Source organism: Myripristis murdjan, chromosome 20 (genome assembly GCF_902150065.1).
Source record: "Myripristis murdjan chromosome 20, fMyrMur1.1, whole genome shotgun sequence".
Taxonomy (NCBI): domain Eukaryota; kingdom Metazoa; phylum Chordata; class Actinopteri; order Holocentriformes; family Holocentridae; genus Myripristis; species Myripristis murdjan.
The window spans coordinates 18,316,255-18,343,863 of NC_043999.1; the positions used below are offsets into that span (position 1 = coordinate 18,316,255).

The 27,609-nt window shown below is 41.3% G+C and overlaps 1 protein-coding gene across 3 annotated transcripts in view; it reads right to left on the minus strand.

The window, feature by feature from the left end:
• The window catches only part of ctnnd2a (catenin (cadherin-associated protein), delta 2a), a 341,708-nt gene that overhangs the window by 142,695 nt on the left and 171,404 nt on the right, over positions 1–27,609 (minus strand). For all 3 annotated transcript variants that reach the window (XM_030079647.1, XM_030079644.1, XM_030079645.1), the window contains exons 10-12: positions 27,056–27,188; positions 20,089–20,262; positions 4,149–4,455 (exon numbers count right to left, since the gene is read on the minus strand). In XM_030079647.1, coding sequence (XP_029935507.1) covers positions 4,149–4,455; positions 20,089–20,262; positions 27,056–27,188 — 614 coding nt within the window. The remainder of the gene's footprint in view (positions 1–4,148; positions 4,456–20,088; positions 20,263–27,055; positions 27,189–27,609) is intronic.

Genomic DNA, 27,609 nt, shown 5'->3' on the forward strand with positions numbered 1-27,609 from the left:
TAGTGATAGTCATCTTCAACACACAGCTAAATAACACTGTTAAATAACACCTTACAGGTTAACACTGCTTTAAATAAAGTAGTTCTATATGAATGCCTATTTTGCTATATATGCACAATAATATCCCTATATTATAACAACTCTCTAAATATGCCCATATGCCATCCCTCAACCAAGCAGAAAAGGTCATTTTAGTGACAGCATCACACAGAAATGATCGCTGTGATGTGCTGATGTTTGCCAGGATACGGACGCATTTAAGCACCTCGTCCTGTTTACGTTTGGATTTATGGTCTGTCTAAGTTCTCTTTCTACAGTCGCACTAATCTGTTTATTCAAGCACTGTGGGATATTTGGGATTGGGATATAAAATTCTGCGATCAAAATGCATTCATTACCACATTATTTTTCCAAGTTCCCTGCCATTTGATTACCTGTGGTGTTAAATGACTATGAGACAGTATGAAGTTGTTTGCTGGCCTAAATTAATACATGTGAGCAACATGCAGCGTTATAAAACCAACCTCCAACCATCGCACACCAATTAGTGCAGTTTCAGTCTAAAAATAGTCAAGAGTAACTTTGTAACTTTTACTTAAATAAGATGTTTTTGAACTGTGTGGGGAATATGAGACACTAAACAAGCTCTCAAACTGTTGGAACTATGTACAAAAGAGCTGAATTTCTTCAATGGCAGCTGAAAAGACACTCTGGACTTTAATCTCCTGCTTCTGGTCCAAAAATGCAAAACAAGATATCTTGCTGGTCTGTGCTCGTGGAGGTTATGACAAAAGTACATACACTGATGACAAAAATGAGACAACAACACTTGTGATAATAATGACAACACTCGTACAACTGATAATTAATGAATAATGGACACTTGTTGTAAAATGGTGTGCACCTGTGAGAGCTTTCTCTTTATCCCTTGCTTTTTTTTTTAGTTTTGTCTCTGTATCACAATGTGGAGTCAGATGAACAGTTAAGTGACAGTTTCTCAAAACGGTGGACATCTCTGGAAATTCGTCTGCTACTTTGACTTTATCTGAGTGAACAATCGATATAATGCTCTGGCTAAGCCTTGTAAGTTCTTGACGTTTTCACAATGCCAAGCATCTAACATATGTCAGTTGCTGTGAACTCCCCTAAACTACAGCAAAAATAATCCATACCTGGGGATGACAAGGTCAGATGTTAATGTAAAAGAGAAGGGGAGTAAAGAGAAAGCCACGAGGAGAAGAGAGAGAAAGTGAGAGGGGCAGTGTTGAGCTTACGTTAAAAAAAGCCTCACTCTCATCCCTCTCACCTTCTTTCTCTCCTGTTACCTCGATCTCTGTCTTTCTCTCTCCATTTGCTGTTGTGGTTTCATGTGGTATTTTACTTCCCTCCTTCTCTGTTTCTCTTTATTTCGCCAATACAGCACTTACAGCACAGCACTTCCCAGAGATCTCCCTGTAAATCACTTGCCAACTAAACTGTGACGTCTCTATCCTTGATTTAGCTTTGATGAAGTCTCAGTTTCTGCAGGTGGCGCTCTTTTCTTTGTCTGCTCAGCCTATGGTGGCTATCGCTGCTCATGCTATCTACCCACTTCTTTTTCGGTTTAGTCCAAACAAAGCACTGTTGCCTGAAGCACAAGCAGCACTGCTTGTATGCCAGACAATTATCCCACATGAAATGTAACACACAACCTGATATGAAAGTCAACTCAAGCACAATGAAATAACAATAAAACAAAAAATATAACAAAATTAAATTAAGGATTCATACTTATTCTGATGGATTATTATTATAATCTATTTTAGGCAATATTCAAGTCAGTGAATGTTGTCTGTTATACTGTACAAAACGGAATAGTGGTAAATGTCTTCTGAAGGTTGAAAAAATTTGCTTTGATATCTCCAACTGTCGCTGACTGTTTGCAAGCACAGGCAGGAGTAATGTAGAGAGCTGCAACCTGGACAAATGGTATACAATTACAAAACAAAAATGCAGGGTTTTTTATTGCTTTTTTAAAGGAGCATACAAATGATGTGAGTTTTCTGACTTACAGTAAAGAAAACATTATTAATATGGCTTTATAATCTATACAGCCATTATTTTCTTTGTAAAGCAACTATAAAGCAACAGACTTGGCGTAAACTTGAAGATAAAAAAAATATATATATATTTTACAAGAAGAAGAGCTAAAATTATACTCTATGAAATCAAATTGGACTAGGTCCATGAATCAGGACACATCAGATTTAGTGTGTTTGTGGGAGAACCAGACAACTGTCTTGAGTCTGTTGATCAAATCATATCAATAATAAACCATCATGGCTTCATCATCAGTGAGTTACTTTATACAATCATACACTCTCCAATGAGGGATGGAGTATGTGACTTTATGTGTGTGTGTGAGTGTGTGTGTGTCATTAAACGTATCCTCATTTCTTCAATCATTTAGTGTCATTGTCTGCTTTTCTCTCTTAATGTCCCTCTCTTTTGCAATTCTTTATCACTCCCACCCACTCTGTCTTGCTTGTCTACTCTCTCTCCCTCTGTCCCATTTTGTCTTTTTCTCCCTCCCATTCTCTCGCTCGCTCTCTGTCCCCCTCCCTCTCTCTCTCTCTCTCCTGATTGACAACTGCTGCTGAGACTTGATCCACACTGTCTCAGTCCTTCCCGCCCTGTAATTAAAGGAATTATACATCAAGAGTCCTGTGAAATATATATAAATAAAGAGGGGAGAGGGAGCTTTGGTTAATTGCAGAGACAGGAGGATGGAAGCGATCACAGCTCAGTAGGATTCCTTTACACACAGCGTGGCACTAAAAGGAGCGGAAAAGAGCTTCTAAAGAAACTCAAGTAACACTATATATTGTATTAGTTAGTTTAAATGTTTGAGTTTAAACATATGAGGGCACACTGCATAGTCCTAATATGTGGGTGAGAGGGCTTCTGAGGTCCAGTAGACAATTTTCCAGATGAAAACTTTCAACATGGTGTTTGTTGTTTAAATGGCGAATGGGCTGTATTTACATTAGAATAAAAAATAAAGAAATAAAGAAATTTCATTAAAGGCTGTGATATTTATTTACAAAAGGCATATACATTTTCAAAAACATACCTCAAAAAGCAGTAACTGTAACCTACTCTGAAAGCGTCTGGATGTGGTTTGTGACTATGTTGTCTCTTCTGTTCCTCTAAAACAAGGATTCAGAAACGAAATGTAGGATGTTTAGGGTAATTTGAGTGTAATGAGTGTTAATGGTCTCCAACGATATGACTCTTCATCAGCCACTGCAGAAATTCCCCTGTAGAGGAATCAAAGAGGTCTCATTTGGAAAGTTTTGCAGCTCTGCTGTAAGATAGTGAGGTATGAATGTGGACACTTGTGAAATGGCTCCTGTGGGTGTGTGTATGTATGTTGTCTCAGATGTGTTTCACGTCAATACAGTGCAAAGGGAGGTCAAGAGTAAATACTGTGGTCAGAGACAATCGAATGGCAGTTTCCAACACAAAGAACCTCCCCAGCTGTGTGTGTGTGTGTGTGTGTGTGTGTGTGTGTGTGTGTGTGTGAGTTTATCGATAGGCACTGACAATCAATGCAAGGAGTCACACGGGTCAAAGATTCTCATAGGACTCACCTGGATGGCTTGACCATGACCATGATTAAAAAAGAAAGTGATTTTGTGTGTGTGTGTGTGTGTGTGTTTGGGTGTATGTACAAGTGTGTGTGCTCCTGTGTGTGAGCATCAGCATATGCATATATTGCATATGCAAACATCACTCTCCAGCTATTTGTTTATGCATGCACATGCATGTGTGTTTGTGGGTGTGGGTGTACTGTATATATAATGTTTCTGTGTGTATTTGTATGTGTGTGTACGAATGTATGCGGTTGTGTGCTTTGATCAAAGGTATGCCTGAGAGACAACACTGAAGTTCATGGAGTTTTGAAGCTTATCGATCTGTGTGTGTATGTGTGTGTGTGTGTGTGTGTGTGTGTGTGTGTGTATGTGTGTGTGACTCTTACCCTGGTAAAACATAATAATTCCCCTCACACCAACACACACACACACACACACACACACATATAATTAAACTTTAAGCTGTGGCAGTCCACCTTCAAACTGACACACACCCCTCTCCCACCCTCCTACCTGGGGTCTTTCTGAATGGAGTCGATAGAGGGTGAGCGCTGCAGGCTGCCTTCGGGCGGCAGGGCCGGTCCCGACTTGCTGTAGGGTGATTCCACCACTGAGGGGCAGTACTGCAGAGTGCGGTACGGGTCCGCCACGTAGGGGTCGGAGCCGTACATATCCCCCCCTCCGCCTCCGCTGGTGGTGTAGCCTGGCCCCACTGTGGCGTAGTTGTTGGTCCCGCCCCCGCGGCTGTAGTTTCCTGTCCCTGTGCCGTGACTTCCTGTGCGCTGCAAAGGGGCGGAGTCGACACCAGGGGAGGAGGGAGCTACGGTAGGAAAGTAGGGACAGAGGACATAACTTAAGACCTGGTCGTAGACACGCTGGGTCAGGTCTATGGAGGAGAGGAGAGGAGAGGAGAAGAGAAGAGAAGAGAAGAGAAGAGAAGAGAAGAGAAGAGAAGAGAAGAGAAGAGAAGAGAAGAGAAGAGAAGAGAAGAGAAGAGAAGAGAAGAGAAGAGAAGGACAGGAAAGGAAAGGAAAGGAAAGGAAAGGAAAGGAAAGGAAAGGAAAGGAAAGGAAAGGAAAGGAAAGGAAAGGAGAGGAAAGGAAAGGAAAGGAAAATTGATGCAAGGCAGACAAGATGAACAGGTTTGAGGGAAAAGACAAGCATCTCCATATGGATGATAAATATTGGCCACATGCCAAGGATTAAGAACAAGGACCAATATTCAACAGAGAGGAAAGGGTGGAAGAGGGGAAAAAGAGAAAAAGAAGACTTTACATACTTCAAAGTGTTGGCAGAAGAAGTTTTTAGCTATACAAAAAGAGAAAATTAAAACTCCAAGCAATGAAAAAACTGCCATTATAATTACTGAATAAATCAATGTGTAAGCATAAAAATGTAAGCATAAGAATGCATACAATGTGAAAGTTTTAATGACCCTCCTCAAGCCAGTATTAAAGAAAAAAAATAATATACATACGCATTAACAACCAGACTGTATGTTTCCAGTTTGCATGGTGTAACAAAAGACTGCAATTGCAGCTTGAATATAATGACCATTCTTTCTGGGCAAACAGGGCATTTACATCATTATGTCTGTTGTTACAGACATTTTTTAAAAGTTTAATCAGCTTTTTTTTTTTCTTCACCAAGCACTTGTCTCATTGTCATGACAACATTTCTGTACTGGCACTTCAACAGATGCAGCGTGCAATTAAACTAGCAATTTACCAACATTTCTTCAGCTTGGTGGTGGTGCAACTAAATTCAAATTTGTGTGGTGTAACTTTTTCTTTTAACTTTTTTTTTTTTTTTATCATTTCGAGGCAAGGTGAACAACTGCAACTACTATCTATTCTTGGCCATAAAAGTAAAGAATCCATTTATTCATCGAAACAGAGTTTTCAGCCTCTTGTCAGGCAAGTGGCTCACTGTGCAACAACAAAAACACTTCATGTGGTTCTCACGCATGCACACAAGGACATATGAACACACCATGGCCATGGAGGTGACACAGTACACAATATTGGCTGAAAAGGCACTTCATCTAGGTTCTTTTCCCTCACTTGCCCCTTTTCCACCAAAAAGAACCTGGTGCTAGTTCAGTGCTGGTGCTAGAGCCAGTGCTTAACTGGTTCCAACAAAGAACCGGTTTGCTTTTCCATCGGCCAAGAGCCAAGCGGAGTCAAGTCAGAGCCATGTCATTACGTCAGCGTAAAACGTGATCACGTGGGTGTGCGAGACGCTCGCTTGGAATCACAATAACCAACATGGACGGCAAATGGACGACCTATCGTAACGATGCAAATACTGCTTGTGTCTTTACAAGCCTACATTGCGATCCAGAGGCGAAAAACGCAATTATTGCTGGCTACCCGTCGTATTTGTGGTCGGAATGAACAACAACTATGTTTAGCTATATGTTTATAGCGTTCGTTGTTCCCGTTTGGGTCTGCAACCCCGCCCACCAATGACGTGGTGGGTCGCGTCATCGGTTCTTTCTCTGGTCCCTGTTTAGCCCCTGCTCGAAGTTGGTGCTTGCCTGGGCAGCTCAATAACATGGCAGCAGAAGGCAGAAACTCAGCTGAGTTTGGCAGAGCAAAAACACCAACTCTAACGCTGACAGTGGACATAGTGTACCAAGGTGGACACAGCGCTTTTCTTACTCCCCTAGTTAGCTTTGTGTCATGTGTTACAGCCCTACATTGAGCTGGAAATTCTATTACAGCAAATGATGTGTGGATGGGTGAAGTGCTGGAACAGACACCTGAAACACCTGCAGTTTGGACTGTCAATCAAATGAAGGGTCGGGAGTTTCTTGTTTCTCTGCACTGAAATCCTAAAGCAAAAATTTGCAGCCTTGAAAGCATTAAAAATTCAGTATTTACAAAAATCTTTGGAGGTCCTACTATTTTCATAAAATACTGGGGTCTAAAAAAACAAACTATACAGTGCATTCAGAAAATATTCAGACCCTCTTCACTTTTTTTAATTTTGTTATGTTGCAGCCTGAATTTTCCTTTTTAATTTATTAAAAGTTTTTCCTTTATTAAAAAGGAAAAACTGAAAAATCACACTGACATAAGTTTTTTCTTTTAATCGTGAGCAGTGAACTCCCTGAAATGACTCACTATATCCAGCCTGTCCCACTGTTAAAACCTCACCGCCGATCAAATCCATGTTTTTTTTTTTTTTAAGTCAAATCATCTTGTATGACAAAACATTGCAGATGTACTCATGACAAGATGAAGATCATGATCACAGTAGTTTCAAGTACTTTTTCAAAGTAACTTCAGTTAAAAAAAAAAGTATATTTCTCTTGCCTCTAACATAGTTCAACTTCTTCCAGTCTCAAGGATTTTAGTAAAATTGTACTTTAGCTTCTACAACCCTGATGGCTTGCAAGCGTTGCTAGCCTTTGTCACTCAAATGACTCATTAGCCCGCCATTGGAATGCACTGAGAAATGGAAACAATGCTAATAAGCCTATTTGTGGGTAGCTAGAGGACAAATGCAGAAACTTTTTCCGCACAATGACACATCTGCCTGGTGAGCAATAATGACTGAAATTCCAAAAAAAAAAAAAAAAAAAGAAAAAGAAAAAGAAAAAAGAAAGAAAGCCAGCGAGCTTTCTCTTTTAACAGTGAAATGGAAATTGAATGGGGATTTGAGCAGGCAGCAGGGGCTCAGTAGCTGTCACCCTCTTCCACGTTGAGTCGGAGGAGGACTACTGGTGATATATCAAGGTGTTAATGTGAGTCTGGGGGCCTCGTTTCGCCAGCTGCAAAAACACTGAGACAGAGGGTGTGTCATTAAGACCAAGGTGTGTGTACACAAACATACATGCTTACACACACTCACGCACACACACTATAAATGCATACTCCAGAATGTGTGTGATAAATCAGGGTGCTCGGGGATCGATATGTGGCTATTTGATGACTGGGGCTTTAACACAGGCCGATGAGCCTCCGCTTAGAAAGGGAATTAGCCTCTAAAACTACGCCTGAATGGGGAAACACACACAATATAGACCAGGCACACACAAGCTTAGGGGTGAACGCATACACACACACACACATGCAGGCATACAGTCACGCACGCATATTTGCACACTATATAAACCCACATACATAGTAAATGAGAGCTTTTACTGGGAAACGCTTCCCAAGCACCTCTTTCAAGATGCTGGAGAGGAATTGAGGTTGTGTGCATGTGCATGTGCATGTGTGTCTCTGTATATGCACATGTGTGCTCAGGTTGAGTGTCTCATCGTTATGTGACTGACAAACTTGCTCTTTAACAGTGTCTTGAGTAGTGGCATTTACTTGACCTTCAAAGCCCTCTTTTATCATTCTCTCTCTCTCTCTCTCTCTCTCTCTCTCTCTCTCTCTCTCTCACACACACACACACACACACACACAACATGTTTTTGGTACACCAGGCAGGTCTAAATCACACCTAACAATCACTTTTGAAAGTTCTATTTTTAATTCTTTTCACCATGTCTGGCAAACTCTCCAAGTCGGCCTACCAAAAGCACAGGGAACCTTTTAGATGATGTAACCACATTAGCATATTTTTTTCCTAGCCCCAAAATCAGGTTAACAAAAATCCAGTGCCAGCCAGACAGTGAAAAATGCAAGTTTCAGAGTCTGCCATGCAATGCCCACGAGGCTAAAGGCTGTATAAGCTCTGCTAGTGATGCCCCAAATTTGACAAAGATCCAAAGAATTAAGCAATGAGAGAGAGAGAGAGAGAGAGAGAGAGAGAGAGAGAGTGAGACTGTGAAAAAGAGAAAGAGGGCTGGGAGACAAGCGATGGAGTTGCTGCAGCTAAAAAGAAAGTCAAACCAAAGGAAACAAGGGCGACGGAGGGAGCGACAGTCGAGCCACACTGAACAGAGGGTATAGGAGGGTAATGAAGCAGAGTCACTCCCATCAGAGGAAAAGCCGGGTCTTTTCTGTACTCTTTAAATGGTGTCTGCAGTCTGTCTGTCTTTTTGAATGTCTCATTAGTAGCCAGAGCTTTAGGCGAACAACACCCGTGTCAGTCTGCACTCCCTGAGGGAGTTGACTTCCCGATAGGACTGTCCTCGGAGACAAAGATGGGATACGGAAAAGGCAAAAGGCAGAAAAAGCAAAACACAATAAATGACCTGTCAAGTTATTATTTTAGCCTGTCCTGTGACCACTGAATATGGCTGTCCTTGGAAAACAGGCTGGGAAAGAGAGGGTGAGTGAAAGAAAAGAGTGAAGGAGAACAAGGGAGGGCAAGAAAGAGTAAAGCAAGACTGAGCGGGAGTGAGATAGTAGGGATACAGAAAAGGGTAGAAAAATCCCCTAAAAATGGTTTGCCACATCATAATTTTAGCTTCTTCTTTGTTTTTTTCCGCTTTCTTTTACTTTGCATTCAGCCTCCTTGCGCCTCTTTATGCATTCCCTTTTGTTCAATCTTTTGTTTCGCCCTCCCTCCCTCTCTTCCTTTTCCCCTGTTTTAAGTAAATGGAGTACTGCTGAATTTATCATTTGCTCTGGTAATGGTGTGATGGCTTGACCTTTGTGGCCAATATTGCCTGGCAGAAAGCAGTGTCTGTGTGTGTGTGTGTGTGTGTGTGTGTGTGTGTGTGTGTGTGTGTGTGTGTGTGTGTGTGTGTGTGTGTGTGTGTGTGTGTGTGTGTGTGTGTGTGCGTGTGCGTGCGTGCGTGTATGTTTGTGAGCGAGTGTGTGAATGTGTTCTTGTAATTATGTGTTAGACCTTTGGAGAAAGGACGTATTTGTATTGTGAGATAATTTTGACTAGCTTTCACTACTTCAAGGATCTGTTTTAGGATCAGGATTAGAACTAAGATTAAGTTTAGGTGAATCACTACGTGATTTCACTGATCACCCTACCTCCAAACAGAGAGGTGGGACTAATCAGTGAAATCACCTGGTGGAGTTGTTGGTTGGAATGAAAACCTGCAGCCTCTTGGCCCTCCATGGCACCAGTTTGACACCTGTGGCGTAAGGTGTTTCCTTAATTTGATGTGTTTCCTGTTGAAACGGATTCTCGGGCTGAGGCATCTTTCAAAAGTGTAAACCAACGGGTGATCAACTAGGCAAAGAAAAGTGATTTTATTTAATGGGAGGGATGTGATTGTTCTAAAGTGTTGTTTTGGGTTGATTTTTTTGTTCACTGTGTGATGCCACCATTGAAGATACATTGTTTACCAGAATATAGAGGCAGTGAGATTTAGATATAAGAAGTATTTAATACATTTTTAGGCATTTATTTTTTAATAGGTGAATATTATGTCATCAAAAAGTAGCTATCAAGTTGAAAAAAAGTCTGACTTTAACACTTAGCATGTAGCAGGGAATTGTAGTTAAAGGAGTCTCCTTACAAGTATATAAGAAAACCATATATGAGTGTGTGCGTTTTATGAGTGCATGCTTGCTGAATAACAGCGCGAGGCAGACTCGCTGTGCAGTTTGATGGAATAGAAAACAAATCATAAAATGTGCCGCAAACACACAGATACGCACACACATGTGCATACACACCACTAACACCTCTCACACCTAACGCTCTGACGGCGTGAAATTGTGTTTTGGAGGGGGGAATAAAAGGGCGGGTTTCTCTTTGTATTGCCTCGCCTTGGATGTAGAGTAAACAAATCGCGGCTGTGCTCCTGCTGGCAGATTAGCGACAGGAAGGGAAACTCTATTAGTCATTTGACACAGTGATACCTCTGCAATTAGCCAGCCGGCCGAGGTGTCGGCTAGCTGACTGGCTTTTACTGTGGGCTGCTGAGACGAGGAAGCCCCCTCTGAATGTGCAAGGAATGGGGGGAGGGAGTAAGAGAGGGAGGGGAGATGGAGGGAGAAGGCGATAGGGAGAGAAAAAAAGTGGGGCGGGATCAAATCAATCCCCCAAGCCCCCCACCCCACCCCCCCAACTCGTTCTTTCATCTCTGCCTCCATTTCTCCTCCTCACTACCCCACTCTATCTCCATCACTCTCTTTCTCTCAATTACTCCCCTGCCCTTCGCTCTTCTTCCTTTACTTCCTTCTGACTCCCTCCCTCTAGTTCTCTCTCTTTCTCTCTCTCTCTCCGTTTGCCTCTATACATCTCTTTTTCTCCCTCATACTTCTTTCAATCCCCCCGTTTGCCATCCTTCACGCCATCCCCCCATCTCTTCCTGTCATCCTCTCTTCATCCCTCCATTCATTTTGTCTTTTCTATGCCTTACATTTAGTCCCCCCCCAATCTCTCTCTCTCCATTGTGGTTGCAGCAGTGTATGTGATCAGAGCTGAGGACATGTCCTTTCTCTCGACACGCTTCAGCGCTCAGCACGATTACACAAAACCCCTCGGTACAGTCCCTATCTCAAGACACACACACACACACACACACACACACACTCGCAAGCAGTCACAAACACACATACACAGACAGATTTTCAAATATGCAAGTGGCTGACATGGGCTAAACATGCATGCCTGTAACACATCTCTTTCAAATGGTATAAGGGCATGCAACAATATGCACACACACGCTCATGAACGCAGGAGCCACAGATACACACAGACACACACATGCACGCAAACACTTGGATGCTTGGATGTGGAGGAGAGTAAGGATTAGTCTCTCTCTATGTTTATCCCTGGGAGAGCCTCCTGGCCAACACACAGCTCTTGATGTTCCTGGGCTAGTAGTTCTGGAGGACACACACACACACACACACACACACACACACACACACACACACACACACACTAATACATGCAAACAAGCTTTCTCCTTTGCACTTTCAGAGGAAGTATATGGTAAACTTTATAGCGTGGGAGTTGTAGGACACTAAGTGTCTATACGTCAAGGTGCCATGTCTTTCTCCAAGTGTACCACTTTAGACTCAGCAGGGGCTCCGGGACGGTGGCTGCTGCTAAATGGTCGTGCCGCTGAAGGACAATACTGAAAGTCATATGCTCTGAGAAATATGACTGGAACTCTTTTTATTCCTGTTGAAGGTTGGGCACTGTACTGTATAAGTCATTGTGTATGACAAAATCAGCTATGTTGTAATATATATATATATATATATATATATATATATGTGTGTGTGTGTGTGTGTGTGTCTGTGTGTGTGTATACACAATGACGACTACTTTATGGTACAAAACAAGAAGTGGGCAATTTTTTGTTTGTTTGTTTGTTTTTTTCTAGCACAACTAGAATTAAGGCAGTCTGATTTTCTGAAAAAAGAGAGATAGTGGAAGAGGTGAAGGGCGAATGGAAAAACCACTTCAGCCATGTTTATTGTATTTAGTAAAGTGGAAGAGAAATTAGACATGTGGAATGACATTCGCTTGTGATAGGAAACAGCAGGTATAATGGGAAATTTGCTCTTCATTTGGAAAAAGCACAAGCACCAGCGATACCACAGGTAAGAGATAGTAGCTACCAATCGTCTCAACCATAGTCTCATTTGTTTAGGGTAATTCCTCCAAGGCACGACAGTTAATTTGACAATGACACTGATCGTTAAAACAGACAGATGTAGCATTTAAGTTTCATGCAACCTGAACAATAACAACACAGTGAAATAAGAGAAAGCAGGATTTTAACCTGCTTGACATGACTTGTTCTCCACTTTGTTTTGTTTTTTTTCTATTAAAGGGGCCTTCTGAACATGGTGAAGCCAGTTTATTTATATGTTATTATGTCAAGTTAAGGAACAACAGCACACAGGGAGGTAGTTTTTTCCTGTAATATATACAGGACATGTAAGGGAGAAAAATGAGGATATTATATTCATGAAAAGATATACAAATTGTATTCTTTTTTTCTCTCTTTTGCCAGATTGTATGGAGCTATATAAAGATATTTGTTGATAATAAAAATGTTTTTTTTCTTTTGATGAGGATATTCTACACCACTGTTGTGTTGTTGTCAAATTTATCTGTGTGATCTCTGAGGACAAAAACAAGTGGATGCTTCTTTCAGCAATTATGAATTCATTACCACTGATAAAACAGAGAATATGCTAATCATAAAGCCTGATAGCATGGGACTCAAGTGGAATTTCTGCACGTGTGTGGTAATAGCATGCTGTGTTTGTGTTCATGAATGTGTGTGTGTGTGTGTGTACTGCTGTGCCTGTGCATTTCCTCCCAAAGAACAGCATGCATGTGTATGTGTGTCTATAGGTCCAGGTGTGTGTATGTGTGAGACAGAGAAAGAGAGAGAGAAAGTGAGTCTGACCAGGTTAGCTAAAACCTACATTTAGGAAGTGCCATATGTTTTCACAGGGGACAGCATTACTGCTGATCTTTAGAATAAGTCAGAAGCTTTGAGCTGGTAATTAAAGCTTTCCAAGGCCTCAGCAAATCTCTGTAAACCCTGTAAATACTTTACAAATTTAACCCTATATGACCATCCAAGTTGGGACTTCTTTAAAGTTTTGCTTTGTATGAGTAAATTTATAGCAAAATAATAATAATAATGATGATAATTAGCAGAAGAAGAAGAAGAAGAAGAAGAAGAAGAAGAAGAAGAAGAAGAAGAAGAAGAAGAAGAAGAAGAAGAATTATCATAATCATCATCATCATCATCATCATCATCTAATTTTTGTGCTATGCCATCAAATCCATGGCCCATCCCACATGGGAATACACAACACATATTAACAATAACACATATTAAATTACACTTCTGGCATTTGGCTTTCTGTAAGTTAAGTTGCAGTTTATTATGTTGCACAGAGTAGTGTAGGGGTATATGTGGCACAGTTCAGCAAGTTTCAAACATGGTCACAACAGATATCAAAGCCATCAAAATTCTTGACCTAGCTGACAAAGCAGCATCATGTCAATTGTGAATGCTAAAAAGAGTAAAAAAAAAAACCAACTATTTAACAGTGGAGTAAAAAATCCCATAAGTAGGTTCAAATTCAAGATCCATGCTTCATGAGTGCTCAAAGGGCAGAAAGTTCATTAGTACACCAGCGGGATCAGGGGCCAAGCCGAAATTGATCCCAGCTAAACAAACCTAATCTAACCTGGCAACACAGACTGGGGAAAGAAAAATTGGAGAGCCTAGTGAGTGACACACCGGGAAGTGGCTGGGGGGGGAGCTTTAACCAACCAATCTAACAGTGCTGTGGTGTTAGGCTTTCCTGCCACAATCCAATAACAGGCACTAAACAGGAAAGAACTGATGATGCAGATCTACTGAGACTAACACTTGCTTTCTCACAGCAAATCTGTAGAAAGCTAGTGTCTTAAAAATATTGAGACAGAGCTGAGTTGCTATAGAAGGGCCAGAGTCAGGCCAGTCAGAGGGGGTCACTTCACTCTTCTATTTTAAGACACTATTAAACTTCACCATGGTGTGGTCAATTGTAGAAACACCTGTTCTTTATTGAACAGTGCTTAATAGATCAAATGAAAAGTGTGTATTGTGTATTACTAAACAAAACTAGAAAAATGTCATCAACTAATCATACCATAGCAGTAATTTTTTTCACAAACTCCCACTACTCCCATAATCTTTGCATGCAAACCTAACAAGACAGCTTGCTTCTTGGTTTCCTTAGTATGCATGGGCCGCTACCATGCGGTGATGTATGGTGACATACCTAGAGAAAAAGTTAAACCAATTTATAAGACAGAAATTTGCTATTTTATGATAAAGCATGTTGTTGTATAGAAGCACATATGTATGTAAGCAATATGCTATAAGTGTTGTTTGCTGACCGTCCTGTATTCTCCACAGAAGAGATGAAGGGATCTGATCAACTAGGGAGCCTAAGAGCTGAGATCACGTGCAAATAAATTAATTAAGTCTATATGTTGTGGCTATAAATGAGCTGTGGGACTGTGCACAATCTGTACTTTTTCTAATCAAGCACACTCAAAACATTAGCATTAGAGCACTAAATATTGCACCACTAACACGTATACAGTAAACACATATCCTCCTCAGTTGATATTATTCACATCCTGTACTTACAAGATACCCTAAAGTTTCCTGCCTCCTGGACAAAAATGACAACATATATTCTCTCTCTCTCTCTCTCTCTCTCTCTCTCTCTCTCTCTCACCTCTCTGTTGTTTTTTCTCTTTCTCCTCTCTCCCCCACTACTCTCTGTTCTCACTCACCCTCATTAGGATATCAAATCTCATTACAGAAGGCATACAACAGATTTAAAGGGGAAGGTAGATTGGTTTAATGGTTCTATGGAAAACAGCCATCCTCATATTTCTCTCTCCTTCACCATCTATGTGTTTGAATGCATGTGTCCCTTCAGCCTGGAAAAAGGGACTGGCGTTAAAAAGCTGAACCTTCAGCACAAAAATAATCCTGCTTTGTTTTCTAGAATCATCACAACACACACTCTCCCCTTGCATAACTGTGTTGATTTCCTCCTTTGAAAGCAGCATGAATTCAAAGACAGACAATGTGTTGAATGCCCAATAAAGGTGTTTTAACCATTCTGCTTTTCTCAACCTGCAACCGCCTGTTTGGATTAATGTATTAGAGGATACTGTATGACTGATAGCGAGTGACAGCTGACATCTGCACATGTAAACACCTGCTTTGTAAAACAGTCAGACTTGAAGCTCAATTAGAAAAAAATCAAACATATGCTAAAAATGACTGACCAAGATGCTAGGTAAAGTTTCCAGTGCAAAGGCTGAGTGGATGCAGAGTGATGTGCTGTCCATGGTGCTGAATCTTCTCAGCAGACAAAACTATAATTGTTAAAATGCAAAGATAGTAGACTCTATGACTATTTCTTGACACAGCTGCATCGTAGCAACTGTCAGGCAAGAAAATTACAGAGCAAAGTAGACTAGAATAGCAAGTTAGAGGGTTTATCATGTGTAGTTCTGTTGTTCTTTGGAAAACGTGAGAAACTTGCTGTATTTGTGGAAATATTTAATGTTATCAACATCTACGAAAACTGCAAGTAAGATGTTCCAGTAGCAGAAAAAGTTGTTCTTAGATTGAGCAAAAATCATATCTTGTGTTGTGATGACCAGTTATTGAAAATCAATCAATCAATCAATACAGAAAAATAAAAAAATATATACATATGTATATATACGTTTAAGAAAGGATGGGTACTTGTGAGTGGTTTTATAGTCAAAATAGTACACTTTAGCTGATTTCCTTTATCTGACTTTCTCAGGTCTAAATAAATAACCCTGTTTGATTTTAACCAACACATTTCATATGTTACTGCTAACATTAGCTTGCAACGACAGGTCCATTGAAGCAAACAACAAAAGGAGTCGATGTACCGGAGAATACTATCAAGTAACGTTTTTTGTTTTCTTTTTCTTTTATCCACCATCTTTGACATAACTAAGCTGTGATGGTTGGTATTACATGTAATGGATGATGGTGTGAATCCATCATAGCCTTAGTTTGCCACATCATGACACACACATACACCTACACCTCTAGTGGAGGACACATGCAAAAAAGAGCTATGCCCTGTGCTTTGATGCCCCTTACATATCTGCCAGTGACCTACTGTAATTGCATGTATATGCATATCTCAGGAAGATATGCAAAGTAGCACACTGTGCTCTCCCCCTCTGTGTCCTGTGGTTATCTTGTTCTGTTCATACCTAAAGAAATATGACTTTGCTCTCACCCTGGCTTACTTCCTCCTGCTTGGTGTTTAGATGAATTTGTGTATGTCTCCTCAATAGACATCAGAGGCATCAATATTAAACTATGTGACACTCTTTATCAACGGCAAAGGGTCAAAATTGCTACTAGATGCACCTGACAAATAGCCTTGGCAGTGAATCTACCCATTCTTGCCGTCCCAACATGAGCTGGGTGCAGGTCTGATGTTAAGCTATTAAAGAGAAATAGTGTGACATCCATTCAGTGAATTACTGTTATTCCCACTGGCCAGTGCCATTAATAAAGACCAAGATAGCTTTCATGACATAAGGGAAGAGGGATGAACAGAAGGCTGATCTAAGACAAAAGGGACAGAAGGTAGAGAGGAGAGAGGGAAGAAAATAAGGAGGAAAGGCTGGCATGAAGGAAAGAGAAAAAGGACAAAGATCTTAGTGAATACTGGAGGGAGGAAATTGGATGGAGTGTGTGAAAGTAGGGGAGTTGGAGGAGTACGGCTCGTTACTTCACTGATGTGCACTGCCCGCCGATTTGGTGAAGACTATGATAAGACAGATGGAATGAAGGGAGAAAGACAGAAAAAGAGCAACACAGAAGGGCCCAGAGAAAGAGGTTAAAAAAGTAAAAAATAGGGTATCAGATGGAAGGAGAGAGAGGTCAGTGAGAATGGTGTAGAGCTGAAGGAAGAGGGAAAAAGTTAAAAAAAAAAAAAAAAAAAAAGAAAAAAGAAAAAAAAGGGAAAGCCAGAGTAGCCTGTTTTCAAAAACACTGTATCCTTTTAGAGGAACAAACAAACTAGCTAACTAACTAATGTGTAAGCCCAATCCAAGGGATTTTCCCTGCTGCAATGCTGCCTCGCTCAAGAGTACGTGTGTGTGTATGTGTGTGTGTGTGCGTGCGTGTGTGTGTGTGTGTGTGTGTGTGTGTGTGTGTGTGTGTGTGTGTGTGTGTGTGTGTGTGTGTGTGTGCGTGCGTGTGTGTGCATGTGTGCGTGTGTGTGTGTGTGTTCACTGTGACCATGCAGGAATAATAGCTTGAAATAGGCCACATTAACCTGCAGTCCTCTGGGGCGCTGGCCTGGTTTAATCCAGGAACGAGAAGCACTGCGCATCACTGCCTGCACACACACACACACAAGGCTTGCACTGTGCATGCATATCTTTGTGTGTTTGTGTAGTTTATAAGGTGTTGGGAAAAGAGGATGACAGATAATAACAGAAAAAGGGACACAGGCAGAGAGAGAAAAAAGATGACACACATAGTAATGCAAGTGGAACAGATGTTTACGGTTACTGTATATACTAGCTATTTATTTTTGCATTGCTGCCTTCAGTTCTATGTTGCAGCTTTAGCAATACTGTTGATGTAACATTCAGGCTTGAATAAACTGGACTGAACTGAGAGACTGAGATTAGAAATTGAAAATACAAGGAGAACAAACCAGACTCAAGACAAAGCTGTCCTAAACTGGACCTCACAGAGCAGTTTTTCACACTCTGTCTGCTTTGCTTGCCTCTTGTTCACAGCCCAGTCTTCTTCCTGCAACCCGTCTCTTTTCCCCTCCAATGTTTCCCTCTGTCTGCCTGTGTAGCCCCCCCGAATTGGGTCAGGGTGCAACCACCATGAAAACCAGTACATGCACAATTGCAGTCATTTAAATTGCTTTTGTTGTCTTGTGAATCAAATCCTCTTCCACTTTGTGCATCCAGTGAAGCAAAGTGTTGGCTTGTGTCCACTGTGTATGTCTACTGCAACTGTACTGCCTAGGTGTTGAAACCTGCCTAGAATTATCCGGACATTATTTACCACATAAACTGTAACTATACAACTTTGTTCATGGAGTAAAAATACCTACTACTAACGTTTCCCTCTTTCCACCAAAGGAATGACTTATAGTGTTAATTACATTGATCCATGCCAGCTTAATGAACCAATAATGTGAGCCTGCCATTGCCAAGAAAAGGCACTATGACATAATTAATGACTTACCGCTCCCCATGTCAGCACAGTCCTTATCAGTTCATTATGTGCTATCACTTCGTGCATTATGAATCCTTATTAGACAAGCGCCTAGTCACTGCACAGGCTGTTCACATGACTTTTAATACATGCTACGCTACTGCCAAGAACCAAATTCAATGGTCCAATAGTTCCACAAGATCAATAGCTTAATTTCAGGTAAATAGTTCTGTCGTGTCTGTGGCTACAACAGTTATCAAGGATTAAAATCCGTTTAGTATGTTGGTTATACTGCTTTATATACATGGGCCAAATGCAATTGGGGTAGAATTGTGTTTGGGGTGATAAAAGCTCACACTGCTGCACTGAGATGAGGGATTGAGCAAAAACAACAAGTGATCTATTAAAACACAGTATCTTATGAGGAGCGTATTGTAAACATCAAGCATTGCAATTAAATGTACACGGTCTAATCAGCCTATTGATTTTTGCAGCCGTAGTGCAAATTTCCTTTGTGAGTTTTCTTCTACCCATCTACTGAAAGTACAAATACAAGGCACAGTAAATTATAGATAACAGTGGATCCTCTCAGTACATTTCTCAAGCTCAGTTATTTAATTAATTCTTGCTTGCAAAGACAATCCAATCGCCGTATGTATTGTACAGATTCGGCTAACAGTAATCAAAAGCAATATCCCACCAGGCTAACAGCAAAAGCAATGACCCCCACCTCTGAAATGGACTTCAAAAGCTACGCTGTGTGCTTTAAGGCAATTCCCACTCGTTTCAAGTGACTCAACTTGCCAACTGATCGATGCAAATGCTCAGCTAGAGTGGCATACGGTATTTACCACTATGATTTTGACCCAAATGCTAATGATAGCTATTAAGGCTCGGCTGGTTAATGATATCGAGGGAGCTGTGAATGTGGTGTGACCGACTTGGGTGTTTTCATGTGGCTATGATATGGTAATGGGATTAACGTGGCGTACCTAAACCCACATCGAGATAAGCTCAATGAGCCCCTATTAGAAATACATTGCATGCAACAATAGAGTGGAGGAGCAAGAGTGTGAGGGTTAGTGTGTGTGTGTGTGTGTGTGTATTTGTGTTGAAGTATGAGGGAAATATGGCCCTGTTCAGAATTGGCTTTAACCACTATTTTGGGTGATTTGATCACCAGTGGACACTCCAGACTGATAGCAGTTCACACCTGGGATTATCAAGCATCTCCAATGTTTCTCCAGTCACTTATGATCAGATTGGTAATCGACCTCAGATCTGCCAGAATTACTTATTTCCTTTCCTTTCTTTTCTTTCTTTTATTCCATATACCTTAACCCGACTCTCTCCTGTCCCATCTTGCTCCTCTCCCTATCCATTCCTTTCCTTATCTGCAGCACATTAACAAACCACTTGTGTCTGACTAGGCGGTCCTTCCACGTTGCTGGGGAGGCATCAGGATGCATTAGACTTCACACTACAAATACTATTCATTCAATTCACACTTGTACCTCGCATGGTTCACATGAGATCAGATGTCCTGTTAAAGCCAAGTGTGAACAAGGTCTGAACACCATCCCAATTGGAAAAGGAAGAGAAGGTGAAATATGTGTTTTTAAGCAAAAGAGGGCGAGTGATGGGATTCTCCATAACCTTCATGTCTGTCATGAAAGCTAAGTGCCTCTTGTCACATTAGAAGGGCCAGTAACCCCTTGCTTGTTGTAAAGTTAAAGTTGTCATGAGCGGCAAATATAATGGACAGTGGGAAAAAAAAAAACAAAGATACAACATACAAAATTTGCAAAATAAACTGTACAACTGATCTTACAAATCTATTGAGGGCCTTACCAGTGTTGTTGCGATAGGGGCCTGTGTCCGGCCCTTGGCCCTGGCTCAGGCTCCTCATAGGACCCTTGTTGTGGTAGACACGTTCCTCATAGATGGGATCTATATGGTGCTCTGGGGACCCCAAGGGTCGAAGGGGCTCCTGACTGTGCTGGCTGCTGTAGGAGCCACGTGAGCCTGAAGGAATGCAAGAGAGAGAAAAGATGAAGAGAGGGAAGACAGAGAAAGGAAGAGACAATGAGGGAGGATGGGAAGAAAGCAAGTGGAGGTGGAGGAGGAAAGGACAGAGGGGAGGTGGTGGAGGATGAAGGAGGGAGAAGGGGAGTGAAGATGGATTGATGAAGGGAATTTGAGGAGATGGTGAAGAAGGAGGGGGTAGAATGGGAAAGAGGAGGCAAGGAAGGGGATGGAAAGGAAGGGTGGGGCAAGAAAGATGGAGAAGTTAAAGGAGGGGAGGATAAGGATAAATTTAAGGACAGTTGAGCGCAGTAATGGGTGCCACAAGAGGATAATAATAGTAGAAGACAAGAAACAAAAGGGATTGAGACGGTGAGGATCGAAAGGAAAATAAAACGGAAAGAGAGGAAAACCGCAGTCAGTCGGCAAAAGTATCATTCCTCCTTCTTTAAACCAACCTATTTCACCTTGCTAATCACGACAACACTCAGGGAATCAGACCGCTTTTGACAATATTAGGATTCGGCAGGTGAACCGAGATACAACAGCTATTTGAAATGGAAATCACTTTCAATTCCGCTGCATTTCATGATACACAGCAAGTCCATTGTTCCTGAACACTAAATCTGTACTGACTGGGTTTTTTATGTGTGTGTGTTTTTTTTAGGGGGGTGAAAGAGAGCCAAGTGAAAGACAGCACACCATTTGTATGGTGGACAGAGAAGCTGGATGGAGGCTGGGGAGGTTAGAGGCAGCGACAGAGAAGGATAGTAACAAAAACAAGGAAAGAGGAAAAGAAAAAGAGAGAGGAGAAAAAAGCTAATGAAAGAAGGAGGACTAGTAAGTGAAAGAGAGACATGCACAGACAGATAAGACAGAAACAGAGATTGAGAGAAAGAAGAGGGAGTGAGCAAGAAAGATCATCAGAGAGAGAGTGAATGAGTGTAAGAAACAGAGAGTGAGAGAGCGAGAGCGAGAGAGAGCCACTCTGCCTCTGTATTTCATTTTTTAATCTCCATGGAACACATTGCTGGTCGTCAGCTATAAAATAATGAAATGCAGAGTCCCCACCCTCAGACCCCTCCCCAACCCCCCTTGCTCTGACTTTGGCAGGAATCCCACAGACACGGGGCAAGGAATACGTTGACAGCAGGCATTTGTTCATTACACAGCAGAACAAATGTAAGGCAGGGGCCTCCCCCTGAAAAGAGAGAGACAGAGAAAAAGAGGAAAGAAAGAGGAGACAGAGGGAATGCGAAAAAAGCGGGGAGGCAGTGCTAAGGCGGCAGGGGGAAGCAAGGAAGCACACAAATACAAACACAGAGCTAGATAGAAAGAGGGAGATGGTACAGTGGAGCTAATGTCGTATCACATCACATTAGCCAGTGGTCAATGGCAAGAGTATCGTGTGCCAAGGACTTTGTAGTGGCTGAGGGGTGCATACAGCACAGCGCTCCGAGACTCTGACGCAAGCCTTGATGTGTATCCACCAAAAGCTTACACACAAAAGCCCTCACCCCTTCAAATCCTATCAGAAATCACTTCATGTGACGCGTTCTGGTAGCTCAGTTGGCTAAGTCGCATACAGTACTGTGTATCCATGATGTCACAAGTTCAAATCTAGCTTAGGGCCTTTGTTGCACATCATTCCTCTCATTTTCTTGTCTCTCTCTACTTTCAGTCCAACAAATTCTAAAAAAAAAAAATCACTGCATATCCCCTGCCCTTTAAATGAGCAATATTCAACCAGAGATGCAGGCTTTTTTGTGCATAACTAAGTAGGACATTGTTATTATCCCAAACCTCCTTTAGCGAGGCAAAGTCTAGAGGTAGAAAGACGCAAGTAGCCTGAGGCGTGAGTAGACTCTGCTGAGGATGCCTGCACTTCTTGCGCGCTGGCAAACGATAAAGCATTGGTTCGCCTCATTATTCCTGTCTTGAGTATGACCGTGGCTGAGAGGTGACTGCGTGTCACGGCACAATGTCCTCCTTTCAACAGCCTGGTAACAGACTGGCCTGTTTACCTAACTTCCCTTTGAAAAGGTAGGCTGCCTCTCTTCACACTCTACTAGCTTGCAGTTAGCAGATAGAGAGACAAACAGAGAGCAGCAAAGGGAGTGAGAAAATGTGAAAGACAGAGAAAGATAGAGGGGGAGAGAGAGAGAGAGAGACAGACAGACAGAGAGAGAGAGAGAGAGGGTGGGGGGGGGCAGAAAAAGACAGAGGGAGAAAGAAAGATGCGAGGAGAGGCAACACTGTTGTCATTAAAGCATCCTCCAAACTGAATTCAGGTGAATTTAGAGACTGAGAAAGTGCAAGGAACAGAGACAGAAAGATATCAACTGAAAGTGTGAGAGCGATATATATACTGTAAAAAAGAGAGAAAGAAAACAAGACAGGGAGATGGCCAGAATATGCATGAAGGAGCGCTAATTAGAGTCATGGACACACCCGTTCGCGGCATGACTCATCCCGGCTCCCTCTCTTCCTCCCAACCGTTTCGTCTTTGAAGTCTCGGGGAATCGGTTTTATTTATTTATTCATTTATTTTTTGACTCACAGAGGCCCACTCGTCGAAGCACTGACCTCTTTCTTTCAAAGGGAGAGGGAACTTTAAGTAAATAAGATACAGTAGAATGATGCTGAGGGAGAGAGAGACAGACAGAGAAAGAGAGAGCAAGAGAGAGAGAGAGAGAGAGAGAGTTGGCCTCCCATGATGCTCAATATTCAGTCTAAAATAAAAATAAAAAAGAGAAGAGAGGCATAAGAAGATGGGAAAAGGGAAAGAGAAAAGGAAAACAAAATGTAAAAAACTACTCTGGTCCCCTGTTGCCTCAGCACTGTTTGTGTGCTAAAAAGGAAGCAAGCTAAACACCACAATGCTTAAAAGAAAAAATAATATCAGAGTAAAAACATCCAAAACCAACAATTACATTCTTTGGTCTTTTTCAAGCAGCACTTTACCTACAGTAATTCCACTAGGAAGTCATTTGAGATTGTTAAGTTTCATCGCAATGTCAAAGATAATGAAAAAGAGGTCAACATCCACGCACGGAAAAATTCAGATTCCAACAGTATACTCAAATTGGGTTGGATGTGCACACCACTGTGTTATTTCTAACTTGGCATCAAAGATAATAACATATTTCCAGCACACATTTCTGGGCTAAAGAAATCAAAAATACCCATTACATAGCGGCCATAGAGGACCACATAGTTACATAGATATTTATACCCAAGGAATTATCATTGTGTCTCTGGCTCAGCTGTCAACAATCTAGTCAGTATCAATTTCAGCCATAAGTGTCAACCCTGGTTTCTATATTATTCACCGATAACGTCATTTTATTCAACTTGTGAACTTCATTAAATCCTTGGGAGATTCAGCAGCAAGAAGGAGGTGCCACCATGGCTAATATTTACACACAATTGCTCATATCAGTCAAACCCCTCATGCAGAAAGTACAGAGTGGATTTTTTTTTTTTTTTTTTTGGGTGATTTCTGCCACACGGCTAAACTCCACTGCAGAGTGGTTGCTGTAGAGCTGTTAAGCACCTCTCCAAACATGCTATTCAGATGAACTCAACATGTGTAAATCTACAAATAGCAAATCTGTGCTTCCAACAGGATGTCACCCACTGAGACCAGTGGCAGTAAACAGACCTGGGACTAATGGTATTTGCACATAATACTTGCTGGGTGACATACTGGCAATACAATGATTGCAAGACAGTTAAAAGACAGTATTTGAAGTCCATTTCTCACTTTTCTGGGACATTCTTTACCTTTGAATCATCCCGATGCACTCAACAACACCCATTTGGAATTCCAAGAAGATTAAAGCAAATTCTGAAAATCATTTGCAAATACTTTTTGACCCAGGTCTGCTAATTATAGTGACAGAGTCTGAGAGCACTTTCCCATCGGGACTCATTCCTGCTCACTCCTTTCTTCCTCTCTCTTCCTCATTTAAAGTCTTCAGGAGAGATGAAACCCCAGGCATTGTTTTAAGATCACAGTCATGCCCTCAGGTTAAAGCATTGAAGGTCAAGTTCTTTGCCGATATAGCTCCAAGTTTAGTGAAGAAGAATAATCAATTAAACGTACTCCTGAGCTTCACAGCACTGCCGCTCAGTCTAATCAAAAGACACCATGTCAAATAGTTCACTCACTGGGTTGGGTGAAAAGTAAAACACATCTATGAATTACAATGTAAAGACATTAACCTCATAAAAAAAATCACAAAATTATCAAGATTGAAGTTGTACTTTTTTTTTTTTATTTCAGCAACTGCAACACAAACACAGCTGTGCTACATGTCAAGCTCACAAGCACAGGACTTGCATTTAGGTCAAGCCAAACACAAGAACAAGGCTATCTAAGTGTGTTTTATCCTGAACTGCAAATGTAATACAAGGCTTAAGAACTTCAAGTCCTTGAAAAGGTTCAAACAGGCACAAGCAGCCAACCCCAAATTTTAGACCATACTGCAATAAACCTGAAACAGTGACCACGACACATCTTTATTTTCACTACACGGCAGTCTGACATTCAGCCAACTCAATTTTGTTCAGTCAAGAGTCCCTAAGAAAGCCAAAGACCAGTCAAGGACAACCACAAGAGAAAATAAAAGGCTTTGTTAGGCTGAAGGATGCCTGTAGTCCAAGTTTGGTGTCACTGCAACTAGGCATGCACCAACTGCTGATGTCCTAATGTTACATCTTTGCTTTTGTCTTGTCTTTATTTAGCTTTTTTTTTTTTTTTTTTTTTTTTTAATAACCAAAATAATGAATCTAGAAAATAATATTAACAAAGCATTTGTATTCTTTATCATGCCTCCTCTCTGAATGATTTGCGCTTCACTATGTCATCAGAGTGTAAGAACCGGGTGAACTTGAATTTGTAGCTGTGCGCCCCTGACACATTGCTCCATTTTATGTGCTGACATTTGTAGTTTTGTGTCACAAGCTTCCACTGAAAATAAATGACTTCCTGTTGCTTTGTAGCTCATAATCCGAATGTACCATTAGACTCTCAACTACCAGTTACAGGAAATAAATTTCATTCACAAAGACATAAAAGTACTGTTGTGAATGCAGATACTATACAGAATCATTTTAAACTACAATTACATTTAAAGCGCACGTGGCCTGCTGGTCAGAGAGACCTGGCCAAAACCTCACCAGTTACTCCTACGACAGCTAATGTATTCATCCCTGTCACAGAGACCCTCATTCAACAAACTAGAATATATAGATTAAATATAATCAAAATTGATCTTGAAGTGGGTGTAGACCTTTCTCTTGGAAAATACCAGATTTAACATACTGATAAATATATATTTATATGATATTGGTTTTAGTTCTAAAATAAATCTCACATCTGCTCAGAAAATGTATACAGTATAGTCATTTCATGAAAGTATACATTTGCATGTGGAATACTGTTTGATTATTATTCTGGTGAGGCTGTGGCAATATAGGCTGTCACCACTTTATTAATGTTTGAACAGAAGTTTGATACCAGATCATTTCTTTCTGACCTGAGGATTAATACGGCTTATGGATTAATAAGCAATTTTTATCTTAGAGACAAACCTCCAGGAGCATTCTTTCCTCAGTTTGCGGCACTGCTGACAGGAAACTTTTTTTGTTTTATGACAACCTTTAATCCCAATTTCTAAGATTGCCAAATGAAGCACTAAGCTTGGTGGCAACTTCTGTATCCACAACATCAACTTGTACTTCAGCAGATTTCTGCTTCCTGGGTCTTTTGCTATATTCCAGTTTGTAGCTTGAATGTAGGGTGTGCAAATTTTGCTGCACCAAGCTTTCTTTTTCACGGGGTGATAGTTGCCAAATGTGCATTATTTTGGGTGTGTCATTTTTAATGATTTCCCACAGTTCTCATTCAAGAGCTGAAGCTGATGAGTCCGTTTATAACACGTGTTTATTTTGGTGGCATGGGAGAGTTTCATGAAGATTCAGGATCATTTCTATGGCAGATTTTACACTATTTCCCGTAATAGCGCTATTTGATAAACAACTTGACAATGTGCTTCCCCCCTTGCAAAATATATACAAGAATTTGTGTCTTAACCAATATACTGAGAGACCAACTCTTCTCATTGTGTCATAAAAATAATATACATTGTTGATTGGTGTGTACACTGCAATCAATTCCAATACAATGAGCTGTTTACTGGAAAGCTGTTGAAGCTAGCAACATATTCACCATATACAATACAAGCACTACACTCCAGATGACCTGAGATACCGAGCACACTGATATGCTCATTGGAAGATGGTCGACCATTCAGTGGACTTAATTGGAATGGCAGGGAGATGCATAGAAATGGAAAATGGAGGCTCATATGACGCAAATGCCACATCTAAAAAATAAGATGCTAGAGCAAGGTGAAGGACTTCAATACTACATACATGTACGCATACACACACACACACACACACACACACACACACACACACACACACACGCTCACAGTAATGGTGTAGTAAATGCATAGATGCCAAAGATCAAGGTTCAACCATGATATTGTGACAGATTATGCTGCTGTGGAACATTTGTCATGGCCAGTGCATCCATTTTCTGCAGACTGTGGTGGGTTGAAAACACTGAAATCAATATGAGAGACTAAAAGGGTAAAGATACTGGATTCCTGCGGTGTATATCAGCAGGATGATACATGTGTGCACCCATTCACACAGATGTCTTAGGGTACTGATGTGTATGCGTATGACAGTGTGTAAATGTGTGTTTGAGGACTCCTACCTGCCAGGCTGCCAGGCCTCTGCAGTGTAGCAGTAGCGTAGAGCTCGTGGGAGATCTTGTACTGGTCAGAGGCGTGGTGAGCTGCCAGCCGTTTTGGAGAGAGAGTGGCATAGCTCCCTATGCCCGAACTCATCTGCAAGAAGAGAGGGTTTTGTGGCAGTGTTTACAGTGTTTTTTTTTTTTCTTATTTTTGTTTTTGCTAAGCCCTGCTCTCTGTCTGTATATTCAGAGGAGAAATTTTAAGCACCAAGGCTTAAAATATCATATTTGGCACTATGTTGTGGCACTATGTTCATGAGAGAGGGAAAAATGGAGCAGGAGATCAACAGACAGATTAATGCAACGGTGTGCAGCAGTGAAGAGGGAGGTGAGCCTGAAGGCAAAGCTCTTGATTTACTAGTCGATATACATTCCAGCCTTCACCTGTGGTCACAAGCTTTGGGTAATGACCAAAAGAACAAGATCATAGATATAAGCAGCTGAAATGAGCTTCCTTTCAGGGTGGCTGGGAGCACCTTGAAGGACAGGGTGAGGAGCTCAGACCTCTGGAAGGA